General features: G+C 40.1%; 1 protein-coding gene across 2 annotated transcripts in view; it reads left to right on the top strand.

The window, feature by feature from the left end:
- Window positions 1–17608: 17608 nt before the first annotated feature.
- tmppe (transmembrane protein with metallophosphoesterase domain) overlaps window positions 17609–19072 on the top strand; it is a 298028-nt gene continuing 296564 nt past the window's right edge. For both annotated transcript variants that reach the window (XM_060867081.1, XM_060867019.1), the window contains exons 1-2: window positions 17609–18764; window positions 18942–19052. In XM_060867081.1, the coding sequence (XP_060723064.1) occupies window positions 18026–18764; window positions 18942–19052 (850 nt within the window). In that variant the 5' untranslated portion in view covers window positions 17609–18025. The remainder of the gene's footprint in view (window positions 18765–18941; window positions 19053–19072) is intronic.

The following is a 19072-nucleotide window of genomic DNA, read 5'->3' as shown; positions in this document are numbered from 1 at the left end:
AGAATAGATATTATTTTAAGATCCCTCTTTGTTTAAAAATTCATTTTTTTATTATCTTGGCATAAAATATAAAATGCATGCCGAACTCCCCACATCACCAACATAAGTGTAATTAACATCTTCGATCAAGACCAGATTCTTGATAATTAATACAGACTTCAGGGCTCCCCTGTGATTCCTAGCGGGGGTTCGAGAGGTTTTTTTTTTTTTTACAGGATCGTATTCATCCTAATGAAAATGGAACATGAAACTTTAATGATCCAGGCAGCTTTATCGTAATAATAAAGACTTTGAAACAACACGGAGGCGTGAAGAGCGAGCGATCTCCATTAACGACATCAAACCAATTACGGCGAGACGCTGATAAATATTAACGCTGCTGTATTATTTTTTTGTTTGTTTTTTTTTTGTTGTTGTTGTTTTTTTCAGTACTGTAACTGTGTTTTCCGTAAACGAGCGCTCGATCTTAAACTGGGATTCGGATGAAGCTCTCGAGTCTCATGAACGTGTCTGGTTTTGATCAAACAAACCCGTTTTTTTTCTTTATTTAATTACTGTTTACTAATACATCCACTAAACATGTGTGTGTGTGTGTGTGTGTGTGTGTGTGCGTGTGTACGTGTGTGTGTGTGCGCGCGTGCGTGCCTGATTCCGGCTTAATAATTACAATGATCAAATAGATCGTTTGCAAGAACATTTGCAAGATTTTCCACTTCAGGATGAGAAAATCCGTCCGTCTGATTTTGATCTTTCGGCGTTAATATCATCAGGCTGCTGCTGCTTCTGTCTTTCTCATCACTCTGCAGATAAAAAACATTTTTTCTTGAAACCTTTGACCTTTTGAGGATAAACTCTTGACAGTAACTCTAAAGGAATAATCCTGCACTAACCTCAAACCTGACTCATGTCTTCACTAATTTACTGATTCGTGTATTAAACTGGAATTAAACTTTGTAGAAGCCAACATTCTGTTTTTCTATTTAAGCTTAGACAAAAATTTATCAAGAGAAACTCCTCCTAGGAGCCACATGCACCAAACTCAGATATGTTGTAGACCCTGGTCTGAAGTTTTATGCTATTACTTTTCTAAGCGATCCGAGTACCGGTACTTCTGGTAAAAAAATAAAAATGTAAAAACTTTTTACAACATGGACATGTGACATATCAAAACACTCAGAACAACGAGGGGAACTTCCTCACAGGTATTCTGATGACGTCACATGACGTCACGTGATGTCACGTGAAAACAAATAAATTAGCACAACATGGACATGTGGCATATCAAAACACTCAGCCCAAGGAGAGGAATTGCGCCACAATTTCAGAAACCATTAAGAGATTTATAAACGAGGAGCAAAATTTTAAAATCCACTCTAAAACAAACAGGCAACCAATGTAGTGAGCGTAAAATAGGAGTAATACGCTCCCTCTTTTTTACCCCACACAAGAGTCGAGCCGCAGCATTTTGGACAAGCTGTAAGCGGGATAAAGCTGTCTGGCTGATCCCAAAATAAAGCGAGTTACAGTAGTCCAGTCTAGATGAAATAAAAACGTAAATTACTTTTTCCAAAATCTTTAAAAGAAAGTAAAGGCTTAGCTTTAGAAAGCAGACGTAGCTGAAAAAAGCAAGCTTTGACCACTGAATTTATTTGTCGGTCAAACTTTAAACCAGATAATAGCGTGCATGTGATGAGTTCTACTGGAGCACAAGATTATGGGATGTTTTATGTGTATACCTGTATTACGCCCCGCATCTAAGGGAAGTCGGAACCTCCAAGAGGCCGTAACAAAGGAACAGAGTTGAGGTAGTGGAATCCCAGTTTCAAATCACTCTGGTCGATAATCAAACACATTCACCGAACTAATTAAGGGATAGGATTAAATTTATTAAGAATACATATAACAAGTGAAAGGGAGCATCTCTTCGGGGTGTCCAAAGGCCAAAATAACAAACAAAACAACTCTCGAAAGCAAAAGGAGAAAGGGGTTAAATAACCTAAGTGGACATAAAATAAAATACATTTAGCTTCCTTAACTCCCTAACGGGAGAGTGTGTGTGTGTGTGTGTGTGTGTGCCCTGTGATGGGTTGGCACTCCGTCCAGGGTGTATCCTGCCTTGATGCCCAATGACGCCTGAGATAGGCACAGGCTCCCCGTGACCCGAGGTAGTTCGGATAAGCGGTAGAAGATGAATGAATGAATGAATGAATGAACTCCCTAACGAAAAACAAAGTACAAACCAAGATATCAAAATAAATAGGCTGGACACCCCTACGCTCCACGTGCTTGAGGAGTCACTTTAAGGACAAAAGAACATGATCAACAGGTTGTTCAAGAGACGCATTTATCACTAAAAGTTGGCAAGTTTGATCATCGCCCGGAGGAGGGATCCCGGAGCTCCCTACCCAAACGCGGCCGAACCAAAAACGAGCTCCACGTTGAACGCCGGAAGTGCCCTTATAAAGACAACGCCTCTTCTGAACCGCCAATAGAGAGAGGGGAAAACATCATTGGACAACCTATTAAAACATGACAGAACAAAAGAAAAAAGAAAACAAACACATACCAAATACAAGAACGTAGGTTGTAACCAGGGGCGATTCTAGAATTTTCATTTTAGGGGGGCTCAGCCCCCAGGGTAGGGTTGTATACTACTAACCTTATTGCAATCCACTATTCCATTGTATTCCCTGTATTTCACTGTAAAAAAATGAAAAATTTAGATGTGACCAGTCACTAGAAAATTTTGAGTTGTGAATGTAGTTTTTTTTTTTTTTTTACAATGAAGACTTTCTGATTCATTACTCACTGTACAAACACACGTACACGTTTCCAGTACAAACACAAAACATTTTACTGTTTGCATTTCTATGCTCACATAAAAACCTCAGATAAGGAACTTTTTTGACAAAATAAAATAAAAATAAAATAAAAAACAAGTTTTAACCAGAAAATAACATAAAAGCCATAAACTTTTTTTGTTGGAAGAAAAAACAACTATCACACTGTGATAAGGGCTGAAGTTGAACGCAGCGAAGACGCATTGGATGAGAAACCGAACTGTGTATTGGTCCAGTAAACTGCAATTACAAGAACTGCACCGATGCAGATGTCATATCATAACAATCCATCAATAAAATCACACACACCTTGTACTCTCTGATGTTCGCTCTGCTCGGTGTCCCTGCGGATTGAAAAACGCGCTGAATCCACGCAGACTCAGTTCAGGGGAGGAGCCGAAACATGACGCAGCTTGTCGCCGCTTCAAATGCGTTTTTATAGGGGACTGAAGCGATCAAAAAATAATTAATCAAATAATTTTTTAGGGGGGCTGGGCCTAGTGACACCCCTGGTTGTAACACTCCCACACCCAATGAAACCACGTATTGTAGATTTACTCAAAATTAAACGACCGCGACAGTGCATCAGCAAGCACATTATATCTTTGCCCTTTTTGTAACTAATTTCCAGGTTAAAATCCTGGACAAACAGGGACCATCGAATAATCCGTTGATTAGAGTTCTTCATACGGGACACGAATATTAATGGGTTATGATCGGAAAACACGCTCACGACTGACTAAAGAGATATGTCTGTAATCTACATTTAAACTGCGAGGGTGTTTTTGAGCCTTGAACACTGTCAGGAAGGTATTTATTCATAGAATCCTAGAACTGGAAAGTAATGGCACCCTGTAAAAGGAGGAGGAGTCGGTGTGTGTCTGCGGTAGCTGATGCTCTGTGTGACTGGAGGATTTAACACACGTGCTGTTGATACAGTTTTAACACATGTGCTGTTGACCAAAAGATAAGATAACTGAGACTCATTGTAGCTACACAGGCTGTGAAATAGACAAGAAAATGGATCTTGGTTCAATTCGATGTAGTTTTTAATTCTTTTTGTAGTCAATGTCAGTGTAGATTCAACTTCTGTTTGCTTTCTAACCTCTTGTACATTCGTTCTTTTTTTCTAATATCATGAGAGAAATCGTTCTGTTTCAAAGCGACTGTTCGGAGTTCGAACCCCGACAACAAGAGAAGTGTTTTAAGAAGGACGGTTTAAATCCCATGTCACTTCCACACGCATGACTGCTAACACGTTCCTCCCACGAGAGCCTTTTAAGTGTTTTTTACAGCCTCCTCAGACAGGACGGTGAGGCCGTGGGGTCGGACCATCCGGAGCACGAGCATGTCGCTCGAGGAGAAAAACACGAGTGTCTCTCGGCTCTGTCGTTCGTATTCTTCTGCAAATTAAAAACCACGTCAGCAGACCGAGGTCACTGATGTGTCACGTTGTTTTAGTAAAGCCTTAAGTGACGAGGTTGTGTGAGAAAGCTGACATCTAGGTGTCGCACTGACGTTGATATTCGGTTGGACATGGAGTTGGTTTATTTATTTATTTATTTATTTATTTGCTCTTCTAATTCGTTATCGTTTCTATAGTAAGACACGTTCACGGGAACGTGTACGCCCTGCTCTTTAGGATTGTTTAACATGGATGGAAGGAGTCTACAGTGTGAGGTAAAGCTTTAACTTTAGGGTTCTTCACACTTTCATGAAGGTTCTCGTCGCTCTTAGCCCAGCTTTTAATCCCAGGTAGAAGGACGTTTCACACTTGGGTTCTCACTGTGGCACCCAAATAGACACACATTCAGAACCTGAGCAGCGCTTCAGCCTCGTATCAGGTGAAAACCAGGACGGAGCTGAACAGCGCTGAACAAAAACGGCTCTGTAGATAGAGCCAGAAGGCGAATCGGTGAGCATCGCGTGAGAGAGCGTCGTAGAGACGGGGAAATGCGTCACGCTGAAAAACGACAGCAAGTCGGATACAGACGAAAGGACGGCTGGTCGAATAAACGAGAAACTTAAAAAGAGCAAAAAAGACGATAAAGCTGTGAGAGATACAGTAACAGATGCTGCTTGTGTGCAGAAGAACAGAGCTGAACCTTTTTCCTGAAGAGTCAGGATTCAGCGTTAACCCGTGAAAATAGAGCAGTTTATAATCACACAGAGAAATATATCAGGTGGGAAAAGCTTTTTTTTTAGGGTGGATGAGTTTATACTTTATGATAAACGCATCAGATCGTTAAATCAATCGTTAAACTATCGTAATGTTTAAAATTGTTGTCATTGTTTCAATCAGGTTGAAGTTTACTTTTCAGAATAGAGAGAGTGTGAAAAGGAATGAAGTCCACACATGCTCTCTCTCTCTCTCTCTCTCTCTCTCTTTCTTTAGCCCTCTCTATCTCTTTCTCTCTGAGCAGGCAGCATGTGTTTGGCTCATGACTTCATGATGAAACAGGAGTTCAGTGTTCCCGAGTGCCCGTGACTTTTTCTCTTTGAATCTGAACTGTAGATCATTACTAAAGCAGCAGTCCTGTGTGTCGTACCTTCTTCTCTCAGACCCTCAGAAAAAAAGAAAACAGCTGTGAAGATCACATGGGCTCCGTATTGTCTTCCAGCCACACTTTTAACATCAAACCGCTCCGTGTCTCTGGAGTAACATGCGCTCCTGAGCACAGCTCGGTCTCGCCTCGTGCCTTTGACATGGTTAACTATCGCCGCAGGCCTCGAGGAGCCACCTTCTGGTCTCCTGTAGGTGGAATTCTAAATTTTCAAACAGAACTGTCGCTGGACACACAGAGGTGCGTTTGTGCGCCGTTCTCACAAAGCCGTGCTTGTTCACTCGGACCTGAACACTATATAGTTGGTGTTTATAAGGCAGCGTGCTGCTGGAGTGAGCTTTAATAGGACGGAGAAAATTTATGCAAACGAACACATGAGCTTTGGTTCTGCTTTAAAATTTGAACCACACCGTAGAAGATCTCTTCTGAATCCTGAATTATTTTTACCATTTTATTCGCTTTATGATGAACATCCATCAGCATGTTTCGTTTACGTTTCCCCATCGACGTTACAGAGCATCAGAAGCTGTGCTTCGAATCCGCCCCATTCTGATTGGTCGTTTTCATTCGAACGTCGTATAAGCTCTCTTTGTTCTCGGACATGTTATAAATTGTACCATGTGCGATTTTTGTCTGTGAGAGAAAAAAAACAGGCCACAAATTTTACACCATAATGCCTTTTTATAACTACGTTTTAATCAGATGCCTTGATGATAAAAACCTGATATTCGGTCCAACATGACACTGAAGCGTCTGTCAGTTAACGTCATCCAGTTTTGGCACAACCACATCTAACTGAACAAACACTTCTTACTATCAGAATATTTATTGTAATATTACGCTGGACTCGGACACGTATTGTTCTGACCTCGGATTACTGCGTCTCTGATTTACATCCAGAGCCACAGACATCAAAAAACAAAATGAACGATGGTTCGTGTTGTTCATGACAAATCACTCGACAGTCAGGACAGTCCATCATTCTCAGCAGCACGAGGCGCGTTTGACTAAATAAACATCAGGAACACAGCTGTGCATCGATCAGACACTGAAGGCAGCATTGAAAAGAGAGAAGGATGGATTTTTCTGCAGCAGGTGAGATCACGCGTCCCATCAATGAGGTTTTTTATTTTCTGCAGGTGCTTCTCGGACTCAAAGCGAACAATGCCGACATTTTGCTTAAGTATGAACAAAGCCTTTGTCTGGCGAGCCACAGGTCCAAAGGTCCGTCGCCGGCTTTGAACTCACAGGTCAAAGACTTCACAGAACTGCCGCGGCTGCTTCGCTCCGGTGACCCGCGCACCGTTTGTCCTTTTGATTGTCATCTGTTTCTTTAAAGTCCTGAGCAGAAGTATAGGTCATTTAGCTTCTTTTATGTCGAGATAGCAGACCCGAGTCATCTCTTTCTTCTCCAGACCTCCGGCTCATGGAGCGATCGCGGCTCCCAAGGCCGACATGTCATCAATGTGCTTTACACAATTGGGATTTTTCCAGCAAGGATTTTTTTGTAGAAGACTTCATGCCATCATGGCAACACAGACAGGAGCAAGAACCTGAACAAGAACTCCACACTCATGAAATATGCAAAGCGAAGGCACCACACAGAATAGCTGAAAACAGGTTCTTTTGATGTTAACTCCTTTGGTCGTCATGTCTGCATTTGAGTAGCTTGTGGATATTTTAAACCTTCTCTAAACCTCTCTGTCTCTCAGCCTCTCTCTTTTTCTCTGCACATCAGAGCAACACGGTGCCGCAGTCCGGCCACTGATTTTTATTTCATGAGTCTCTCTCTCTCTCTCTCTCTCTCTCTCTCTCTTTTCTCTCTCTCTCTTTCTTACTAGCCCAGAGCAGAATCTCTCTGTCCTCCACCTTCTATGCCGAGACTCTCCTAAACCTTTGTTGCCGGCTCCGACTCGTCTCGTCTCCGTGGGGGTTCGAGTCCCGCTGAGTGACACTCCATAACTACACCATCCATCAAAAGTTTCATCATGCACTCTTTTAGAACCCTTAGGGATCCTTCAGGGTTACAGAAACCCTACAATGAATATTGTTTTTTCATCAGAAAGGTCACCGAGGAGAACCCTGGATGGGTTAAGGAGAAACCTTTAATTAAGTAAACCAGTCAGTGATGCTAGTTTTTATGTAGAACATTTTTTCAAAGCACCAAGATAAGAATATTTTGAAAGCATGACAACTTCTAAGAATTAAAAAGAAAATAAGAGAGGAGAGAAGCGCAATGTTACTTCCCCTGTATTTTCCTCTTATAGTAATTCACCAACAGGTATAACTTTTTATTTCTTAATGTATTTAACATTAATGGACGTGATCTTCAGTGTCAGATTGTACCTTGCATTTTCTCTGTAGCATTTCAGAATTTTTTATTTTTTTTTTTATCATTTAACTTGTTTTTTTATCATTAACAGGTTGGTGAGGGAACGACTTTAAAATGCCAAACATAACTGTAACTGTAAACAGAAAAAAATATATATGTTTCATGCAAAAATACGTGTTTAATATTTAAAATAAATTGTGATGGTTTGCCGCTGTCGTTATTTATTTTTTTATTATTTATTTTATTTATTTTTTTATTTTAATCATTAATTAACTGAATGAATCTGGATCACGCATGAAAGTTGACCCATGAGCAGCTCAAGGCTGATGAGGAATCACACAAAAAAAAAGTCACAGTTATTAATATTCCGCTGGCCGTGCGAGGCTTTGATGCGTCCGGCCTTCTCTTTGGCTGTGAGCTGCATCAACTTTTAATGAGATCATATGTGTTGCTTTTTAGCAGCTGTGAATTTTTCACACAAAAAACAAACTGCATTTGTTCAACTGAAAGAACATCTGGATGCAGAACATCTGGCTGCTCTTTCCCAGAGATGGACCCTCAAAGTCACACACTCTTAATTCTCTTAAAACAACTTAACAGACACTAAAGTGGACATAGAGCAAAACTGTTGTATACAGATACATATTACAGCATCACCAGACAATCATAAGGCAGATAGAAAGCAGACAGGAAGTACTATATCCGTGATTGAGGATGATTCAGTATTTACTGACTGAGTAACTACTGTATACAACTCAGTAATTATTGTATTTGTTCCAGTACCAACTGCATATGATTCAGGAACTACTGCCTATGATTCAGTACTGCATATAATTCAGTAACTACTGCATATGATTCAATAACTATTGCATATGATTCAGTAACTACTGCATACGATTCAGTAACTACTGCATATAATTCAGTAACTACTGCATACGATTCAGGAACTACTGCATATGATTCAAAAACTACTGCATATGATTCAGTAACTACTGCATACGATTCAGGAACTACTGCATATGATTCAATAACTACTGCATATGATTCAGTAACTACTGCATACGATTCAGTAACTACTGCATATGATTCAGTAACTACTGCATATGATTCAGTAACTACTGCATATGATTCAGTAACTACTGCATATGATTCAGTAACTACTGCATATGATTCAGTAACTACTGTATATCATTCAGTTACTACTGCATATGATTCAGTAACTACTGCATATGATTCAGAAACTACTGCCTATGATTCAGTAGCTACTGCGTATGATTCAGAAACTATTGCATATGATTCAGTACCTACTACATTTTCTTCAGTACAACTGTTAGTCCATATCCTTTGCTTAATCTTACATTATATTCATGAAACTGATCATCATCAGTTCAAACCAGATCAAGTTTTCTGTAAAAAGAAAAGGAAAAAGTCACATATTCTTCTTGCCCCTTTTTCAAAAGATTGTTTCATCTTCCCTACAGTGAGACGACTCTCATTTGACACACTGCCACTAAAAGCATGGACACGGTGCAGGTATTTAGGGCTGTGATGGGGTAATTGGCCACGAGGGGAACAAACGATAGACGCCGTTGCTGAGCCGTCTCTACCTACGCTTATTGATTTTCTTGGTCTGGCACTAAGGAAAAATAATTGCCACATATAATGTATTATTTAATTATGAGACAGAGCTCTAAAGTTTTTTTCCGGCTGGTTCTGTTTGAATCACAGAAGCGTTATGGATAATTCAGCAGGCGAGGCTCTTATTAACGAAGGCTGATATTAAATGCTCTGTGTTAAAGCTCGGATTTATGAGAATCGCTCATTTATGAGAGTCGGCTCCAACTTTCCAATCTGCTGCTGCCTGGAGAAATGAACTTGGACAAAAGTTTCGAAAATGTACTTATTTATTTATTTATTTAGTGTGAGAGAGTAAACTTCCTGAGGAGAGAATCATAAAGCCTGGAAATACAGATTCAGAATAGAATTGCCTCGGGGGTTTCCTCCGGGTACTCCGGTTTCCTCCCCCGGTCCAAAGACATGCATGGTAGGTTGATTGGCATCTCTGGAAAATTGTCCGTAGTGTGTGATTGCGTGAGTGAATGAGAGTGTGTGTGTGCCCTGCGATGGGTTGGCACTCCGTCCAGGGTGTATCCTGCCTTGATGCCCGATGACGCCTGAGATAGGCACAGGCTCCCCGTGACCCGAGGTAGTTCGGATAAGCGGTAGAAGATGAGTGAGAGAGTGAGTGATCTGTTTTATGTTTATTTGTTAATTTATTAATTAAATACATATAAATATCTGATTAAAATGACAGGAGTTGGACAAAATAATGTGAACACAGATGTAATATATAATATCACTTTATTAATAAGGTGTTGGACCACCATTTGCATTTAATACAGATTCCAACCCAATATCTTCTAGAAGAATTTTGTACCATTCATCTAGCAGAATATTCTTCTCTCCAAAATTTCCCACATTGGTTTGATGATATTCAGGTCAGGTGATTGAGCTGGCCAGGGCAGATGTTGAAGTTTATGCTGGTGCTCCTCAAACCAAAAATGGCATCATTGTATGCATTTGACAACATTTGGACCACAGGATGCACCTAAACACCTAGAATTGCTAAAAACCTGCTAGCAGTAACAGCCATGTAGACTAATAATGAACAGCAGAATGCCAAGATCTGGCTGTCCAAATCTTCACAGAGCCACCCGCATTTTTGACACTAGGAACCAGACAGTCCAAGTCGTATGCTTTATTAGTTGTTCTCCATCCATAAACTCAACCTGCTGGAAAATGTATGATTCTTCAGACCACATCACTTGCTTCCAGTGATCATGACACAACTGTATATGATTCAGTAACTATTGCATACAATTCAGTAACTACTGCATATGATTCAGTAACTATTACATATGATTCAGTAACTACTGAAATATGATTCAGTAACTAAAGCATACAATTCAGTAACTACTGCATATGATTCAGTACCTACTGCATATGATTCAGTAACTAATACATATGATTCAGGAACTACTGCATGTGATTCAGCAAATACTGCATGTGATTCAGCAAATACTGCATGTGATTCAGTAAGTATTGCATATAAGTCAGTAACTACTGCATATGACTCAGTAACTACTGTATACGATTCAGTCACTACTGCATGCAATTCAATAACTTCTGCATACGATTCAGTACCTACTGTATACGATTCAGTAATTACTGCATACGATTCAGTAATTATTGCATATGACTCAGTAATTACTGGATTAAATTCAAAAATAATTTTAAGATCATGAAATTTTTTCACTGATGTCTGATTAATTGTTTAGCAGTTGGAACTCTTCTATGGATGCTTTGTGAAGTTCACTGTGGACTGTTTTTGTGGAAGCAGGGTCTTTAAGATGGATATCAAGTTCTGCTGTCACTTTTGCTGCAGCAGTTTGTGTTGTTTGGACACAATTCTTCCTAGTGTCTGAAGATCCCTATCATTAATTCTGATTTTCCTCCATTGTTCTTCTTCTCTGATGAAGTCCTGCCATGGTTTGTACATGCAGTCATAGTCGTGGTGACTGTTGCTTTTGAAACACCAAAGAGTTTGACTGTAAAGGTGACAGATGCAGCTGCTAAACAAGCTTCAAACTTTGGAGGTATGACAAATCTTCTATTTCAACAATGTCTTAAACTAACCACTGCTTAGGAGAACTTGTTTTATACTGACATGTAACCTAGACAATACACTCTCACTCACTCATTCATCTTCTACCGCTTATCCGAACTACCTCGGGTCACGGGGAGCCTGTGCCTATCTCAGGCGTCATCGGGCATCAAGGCAGGATACACCCTGGACGGAGTGCCAACCCATTACAGGGCACACACACACACACACTCTCATTCACTCACACACTCACACACTACGGACAATTTTCCAGAGATGCCAATCAACCTACCATGCATGTCTTTGGACCAGGGGAGGAAACCGGAGTACCCGCAGGAAACCCCCGAGGCACGGGGAGAACATGCAAACTCCACACACACAAGGCGGAGGCGGGAATCGAACCCCCAACCCTGGAGGTGTGAGGCGAACGTGCTAACCACTAAGCCACCGTGCCCCCCCTAGACAATACAATAACAATTAAAAACAAATAAGATTATCACAAATAATATCAACACTTTAGGGGATGTCGTGGCCTAATGGTTAGAGAGTCTGACTCCTAACCCTAAGGTTGTGGGTTCGAGTCTCAGGCTGGCAATACCACAACTGAGGTGCCCTTGAGCAAGGCACCAAACCCCCCCAACTGCTCCATGGGCGCCGCAGCATAAATGGCTGCCCACTGCTCCGGGTGTGTGTTCACGGTGTGTGTGTGTTCACTGCTGTGTGTGTGCACTTTGGATGGGTTAAATGCAGAGAAATTCTAAATATGGGTCACCGTACTTAGCTGTATGTCACCTCACTCACTATTTAACGAAGGGTGTTCACATTATTTTGTCCGTCCCCTGTACTGTAGTTCTAAAATAGAGTTACTTTTTGCCTACTTTTTTAACAGAAAGATTTTTTTTTTACACAAAATCTTTATTAAAAGATGTTTTTAATGAAAAATTTTGAAAACAATGAAATAATGCAAAAAAATGACTTAAATTAAATGAATTAATTGAGAAAAAAATTTTTCCTAAACATGACCAGTCACTCACATTAGTTCACACAAGCATGTGAAGGACTTTGGTGTGTTTCCCTAACAGGTGTTTATTTTGTTAACAGAGGAATAAAGATATATTCTGCAGATGTTTTAATTTGAAATATAAATTAAAACTCTGCATTTCTGATATATTCATTGTCGTTTTTTTTATAACATAAAGTCCTTTCTATAAAGAAATAAATTAAGGGTATTTTTTTCTTCTTTTTTTTCATAAGAAATTACTCCTCGTCTGTCATCTGCACTGATCTACAGTATCTACACGCCATCTTTTTGTGCGGAGTGACGGCCGAGACAAATTCCAAGAAAATGAGCTCTGACCTTTGACCTTTTGCTAGGCTCTGCACCTGGGACCGTGGAGGTGACGTGTAGAGCAGATGTGAAGATCACTGGAGCTCCAGAAGAATAGAGGAACGTGAAATACAACAAAAACGGTCTGAAGTGAAAACAAGGCCGGCGACAGAGACGCTGCTCTCACAAATCAGGAGCTCGGCATGAAAAAGATAGAAAATGTTTAAATCAGGAATCGATCCTTCAGAAGAATTGAAACTCCAGCTCCGTGAGCAACTCCAGGTTCTTAACGCTCACCGTCAGCTCACTGAGTTCAAACACTGAGATAAAAACTCAGATCATCTTTCTGTCTCTCGTCTCCATCATCAGCCAGGTTCACATTGCGAACTGTGACTCTGGATTGTGATTGGTCAGGAGCTGTTGATTTGTTTTCTATAACAGCAGCTCTGACTGTACTGTAGCTTAGATGAAAGAACTCGCTCCAATACTTTATTGTATCTTAAATTATAAACAATAGGAGGTGTTGTTTTGATAGATAGATAGATAGATAGATAGATAGATAGATAGATAGATAGATAGATAGAGACAGACAGACAGACAGACAGACAGTCAGATAGATAGATAGATAGATAGATAGATAGATAGATAGATAGATAGATAGATAGATAGATAGATAGACAGACAGACAGTCAGATAGATAGATAGATAGATAGATAGATAGATAGATAGATAGATAGATAGATAGATAGATAGATAGATAGACAGTCAGATAGATAGATAGATAGATAGATAGATAGATAGATAGATAGATAGACAGACAGACAGACAGACAGACAGACAGACAGTCAGATAGATAGATAGATAGATAGATAGATAGATAGATAGATAGATAGATAGATAGATAGATAGATAGATAGATAGATAGAGACAGACAGACAGACAGACAGACAGGCAGACAGACAGACAGTCAGATAGATAGATAGATAGATAGATAGATAGATAGATAGATAGATAGATAGATAGATAGATAGATAGATAGATAGAGACAGACAGACAGACAGACAGACAGACAGACAGTCAGATAGATAGATAGATAGATAGATAGATAGATAGATAGATAGATAGACAGACAGTCAGATAGATAGATAGATAGATAGATAGATAGATAGATAGACAGACAGACAGACAGACAGACAGACAGTCAGATAGATAGATAGATAGATAGATAGATAGATAGATAGATAGATAGATAGATAGATAGATAGATAGATAGATAGACAGTCAGATAGATAGATAGATAGATAGATAGATAGATAGATAGATAGATAGATAGATAGATAGATAGATAGACAGACAGACAGACAGACAGACAGACAGACAGTCAGATAGATAGATAGATAGATAGATAGATAGATAGATAGATAGATAGATAGATTTTTATCCTCCTTTTATCACATGGACAGTCACAAACCAATTTGCGCCATGTGTCTGGTTGTATATATAACAAGCAAAATTTGTATTTGAATAAATAATTTGAATTGTTAGTAAATGGATGTCGTTTTAGAGGAATAAAACACTTAGAGATCTGCTAAAATAATCACACACTGTTTACTTACTGTTTATTTCCTTCTTATGAACTTTGACACTTTTTTTAAATTGTAGAAATGATTGCGAGACCAGACATCTTGCACAATTTACTTTAAACAACTTTTCTTTATTTCTTTACTTTAGTAATTCCTCATCACAGTAATTATAAAGCCTGTACGTGCGTATTCAGAACAGACGGGTGCACATACAGTATTATATTAACGAATGCACTTGTTATTAATGACATCATTAATGCTTCAGATAAGCTGCTTATATAATTCTATGATAAAATATTCTTAAACATTTCTTTATCTAAACAGAAAACGATGATGATTCATCTCATAATATTTTAAAAGCTTGCACTGGAGATCAGTCACAATCGGTCTCATCTTCACCCTCGACATCTCTACATTACAGCATCCGTCTCATAATAAAAATGTATCTTTGGATCACGGTTAAAAATACAATTAAACGTTTGTACAAAATTTCTCTGATGAGTAGAATTAAAAAAAATATTAAAGAATTTTAACTTAAGATTGTTTCTAAGATGAAATTCAAATCTGACAAACAAAAACTTGCTACTCCATTAATGCTGTTTATTTCACTAATAGCTGAATGAAGATCAGATCAAATTCCTATTTTAATTTCTATATTAAAATATTAACATGCATGGTACGTATTTTTTAAAGATGTGTTCACAGATTTAAATGAATGTCTACATATTTAATTATTTATTATTGAAAAGAAGGCTAATAAAATAACTGACAGATTTAACACAATGTTTTAACATCCAAACAGCTTCTTTCAGTCTGTTTGTAGTATTTATTGTATAATAACTGACCACTTTTTTTTTTACATTTCTCAGAAAATGATACTCAATAAAACCTCATCAGATATCATTTATCCGATCTCCATATTACAGCTTTATCAGAAACCAGGAAAGCTTTCTAGTTGGTCCCAGTACGGACTGGAGCGAGTGTGCTGGAGCGCTCGAACCCATATAGAAGCCACAGCAACTGAAACGTGGGTTTCTGCTTCCACCTTGAGGCTTTGCAACAAAACAGCATGGAACTCCAGAGCTGAATGAGTGGAGATCTCTGTATCAGGCAGATATAATTAGTGAAAAACAGTATTGAGGCAGATGGCATATTTTTAAATGGTCTTTTGAAGCTTTTATTAGCTTTAACAGTTTCAGAAACACAGGGGAAAAAAAACCTTAAAGGACTAGAGATTGAAAGAACTGGGTGACTGCTATTCTCCCTCTACACTAATGACTGAACCTCAAGTGACCCAAATGTTAAACTCCATGATACTACGCTCATCGGTCTCATCCAAGATGGCGATGAGTCTGCATACCAGCAGGAGGTGAAGCGGCTGGTGTTATGGTGCAGTTCTGTTGATGCTGTTCTACTCTGCAGTCACTGAATCTGTCCTGTGCACATCCATAACCATCTGGTTTGGTGCAGCAACTAAACAGGACAGGAACAGACTACAACGTACAATAAAAACAGCAGAAATAATAATTGGTGCCCCCCTGCCCACTCTCCAGGACTTGTACCCTACAAGAACCAGAAACCGGGCAGTAAAAATCACTACTGACCCTTCACACCCTGGACACAACCTTTTTCAGTCCGCACACAACTCCTACCTTCTTGGCAGTGCTACAGAACTTTGTTTACCAAAACCTCCAGACAAACGAACAGTTTATTTCCCCAGTTAATCAATCACCGTGATTAACAACTCACCATAATTATATTCCCTGCTTCATATCTATAAGTACTGCATTATCAGAACTGTCAGTCATCACAAAATCTGTATATGTTACACACACTACAGCTGCTGTATATTGCACTCACTCACTCTCACTCATTTTCTACCGCTTATACGAACTACCTCAGGTCACGGGGAGCCTGTGCCCTATCTCAGGCGTCATCGGGCATCAAGGCAGGATACACCCTGGACGGAGTGCCAACCCATCGCAGGGCACACACACACACACTCTCATTCACTCACGCACTCACACACTACGGACAATTTTCCAGAGATGCCAATCAACCTACCATGCATGTCATTGGACCGGGGGAGGAAACCGGAGTACCCGGAGGAAACCCCCGAGGCACAGGGAGAACATGCAAACTCCACACACACAAGGCGGAGGCGGGAATCGAATCCCCAACCCTGGAGGTGTGAGGCGAACGTGATAACCACTAAGCGACCCTGTATATTGCACAAAAGCATAAAATTACACAATATTGTTATTTGCATTACCATGTACTTCTTACACTTTAAACTGTCATATATTCTGTATTCATATTTAATACTCGTACTGTCTATATTGTCTCACATTGTCTGTATTGTCTTGTATAGTCTGTTTTGTTCTGTCTTGTATAGTATAGTGTTATTTATGTCTGTACTTTTGAGAGTTACAAACAACTGGAACCAAATTCCTTGTGTGTGTCAACACACTTGGCCAATAAACCTGGTTCTGATTCTGATTCTGATGTTGTAATTAAATTAATTAGTATCCTTCCTTATAAAAACAGCACAAAATTTATTCTCCTCTCTTTGCTTTTCTAATCAGCTCCACTCTTTTGTGAAGGTTTTCCCACTAGATGTTGGATTGTGACTGAAGGTATTTGTGTTCATTCTGCTACAAGAGCGTTAGTGAGATCAGACACTGATTTCGGGACGGGAACATCGCCATACTGGGACAGGTTTCAGCCTTCTACAAATATACTTACTTTGTGCTGCTCCTAGTGGTTAAGGTACTGGGCTACCATTCGGAAGGTGGTGAGTTTGATTCCCACATCCAACAAGCTGCCACTGTTGGGCCCCTAAGCAAGGCCCTTAACCCTCAGTTGCTCAGTTGTATAAAAATATATAGATATAAATGTAAGTTGCTCTGGATATAATCTGCATCTGTTGCATCTGCTAAATGCTGTAAATGTAAATATCAGTGTGGTGTTAAGGGGTGCACATACTTTTAGACATATAGGATATCTTGGTACTTGGTGCATTCTTCTACGGTTTGTTAAAATGTTGGATTGTTATAAGGAAACACAGTTTACAATCGTTAAAACATTATATCTAGGAAGATGATTATACATAACAGAAATTATTATGAGATGCACCTAACTAAATGATTGTGTAATATTGTTTATTATAGTGAAGAAATTATTACTAAATCATTTTGGTTATTAGCCTAGCCATGGCGATTCACTCCAGACCGGCAGGTGGCGGTAGTGCAGCGTAGAGCATCTTTACCGTACGCCGTTTAGTCCATAAAGAAGAACAAGAAGCCAACAGGAAGAATAGAGTAGAAAAGACGACTTTACTTGTCACATCTTATCACAGTACAGTGAATATAATTCTTCGCATATACGCACTTTGGAGACTGTGTTCAGCGCGCAGGGTCAGCAGTGATACAGCAGGACTGAGAAAGAAGCAGATAAAAACAATAGCGTTTTAAGGCGACCCTGGATTATGTGATCTATATGTCATGTCCTAATGATTACTTTGTGTGTCTATGACATGTTTGTCTGCTGTGTCTCGAGACCGCTCAGTGAAAGCGGTGGATTATAAAGATCTTGTTTCCGGAAGTGCTAAAAATAAACAAAACATCACCTTGAAAGGATATTATGATTTTTAAAAAATGTATAGAATGTTTATTTTATGATTTATGACGTTTTTACCGGACACACGTGAGCTTATATGTCAGAAACCTGTCCGAAGATGTTCGGCTTTTCTCGGCTTTCTGCCGAAGGGAAAGTGGGCGTGGCTACAGGGGTCGTGTTCTTCTCCATGCTCGTATCCCGAACCGTGCTGTCGGAGCGCGTGGACATGATGACGCGCGCGCGGTTGTTTCGGGTGCAGTTTGTGTTGTTAATCAGCTCCCTGCTGCTTCTCGGCTCCATCTATATTTGGAAGCGCGTGGTGACGCGTCTGTGCGGCGCGAGACCACCGGACACCGCGGCCGCTGCCTGGGCGCACAGATGTTGGCGCGCGGTGGTGCTGATGTTCCTCGTGCTCGCTCATTGCAGCTACCTGTGCATGTTTTACCTGGTGCACACGGAACCGCACTGGCTGTCCATGCTGAGCTTCAGCTGCCTCGGTGTTTACGTCATCCTGCTGTTCTTCCTCATGTTGTTTGGTTTATCCAGCCGCATGCTCCAGATGTTCTCCAAGGGTTCTTCTGTGATGGTGGTGGTGGTGAGCAGTTCAGCCAGACAAAGTGTTCTTGCTTTAGTGATGACTGCGCTGTTGACCGTGTACGGGCTGTTAAACGCCGCACAGCCACCACAATTGGTGGAAGTCGAGGTTCCTCTGGAGAAACTGCCAGCTTCGATGGATGGCCTCAAGGTGGTTCTGCTTTCAGATATCCATCTAGGGCCAACAGTCGGGCGCTCACAACTTCAGCGCATTGTCACCATGGTCAATCAGCTAGAACCAGGTAACCAGAGTATCTACAGCTTTCACGATGCCGCCAACACCGTGTTTCATTCGTTTCATAGAAGGGAAACTACACCCTGAATTACGACATTAATTAAAATGTTTAAGGATTAAAATATTTGTGATATGTTTAGTCATTTTGGTGCATGAGAAGTGTGTGTTTGTGTGTTGCTGTCAGATGTGGTGGTGATTGTAGGTGATTTGACCGACTCTCAGGTGACCCGTTTGAGGACGGCTGCAGAACCGCTGGCTCTCCTCAGACCTCGACTCGGCTCATACTTTGTGACAGGTCAGAACCCAGTGCGGTAT

The sequence above is a fragment of the Tachysurus vachellii genome, chromosome 1 (genome assembly GCF_030014155.1).
Source record: "Tachysurus vachellii isolate PV-2020 chromosome 1, HZAU_Pvac_v1, whole genome shotgun sequence".
Taxonomy (NCBI): Eukaryota; Metazoa; Chordata; class Actinopteri; order Siluriformes; family Bagridae; genus Tachysurus; species Tachysurus vachellii.
The sequence above is the reverse complement of the archived record's forward strand: the minus strand, read 5'-3'. Positions and strand labels throughout refer to the sequence as shown.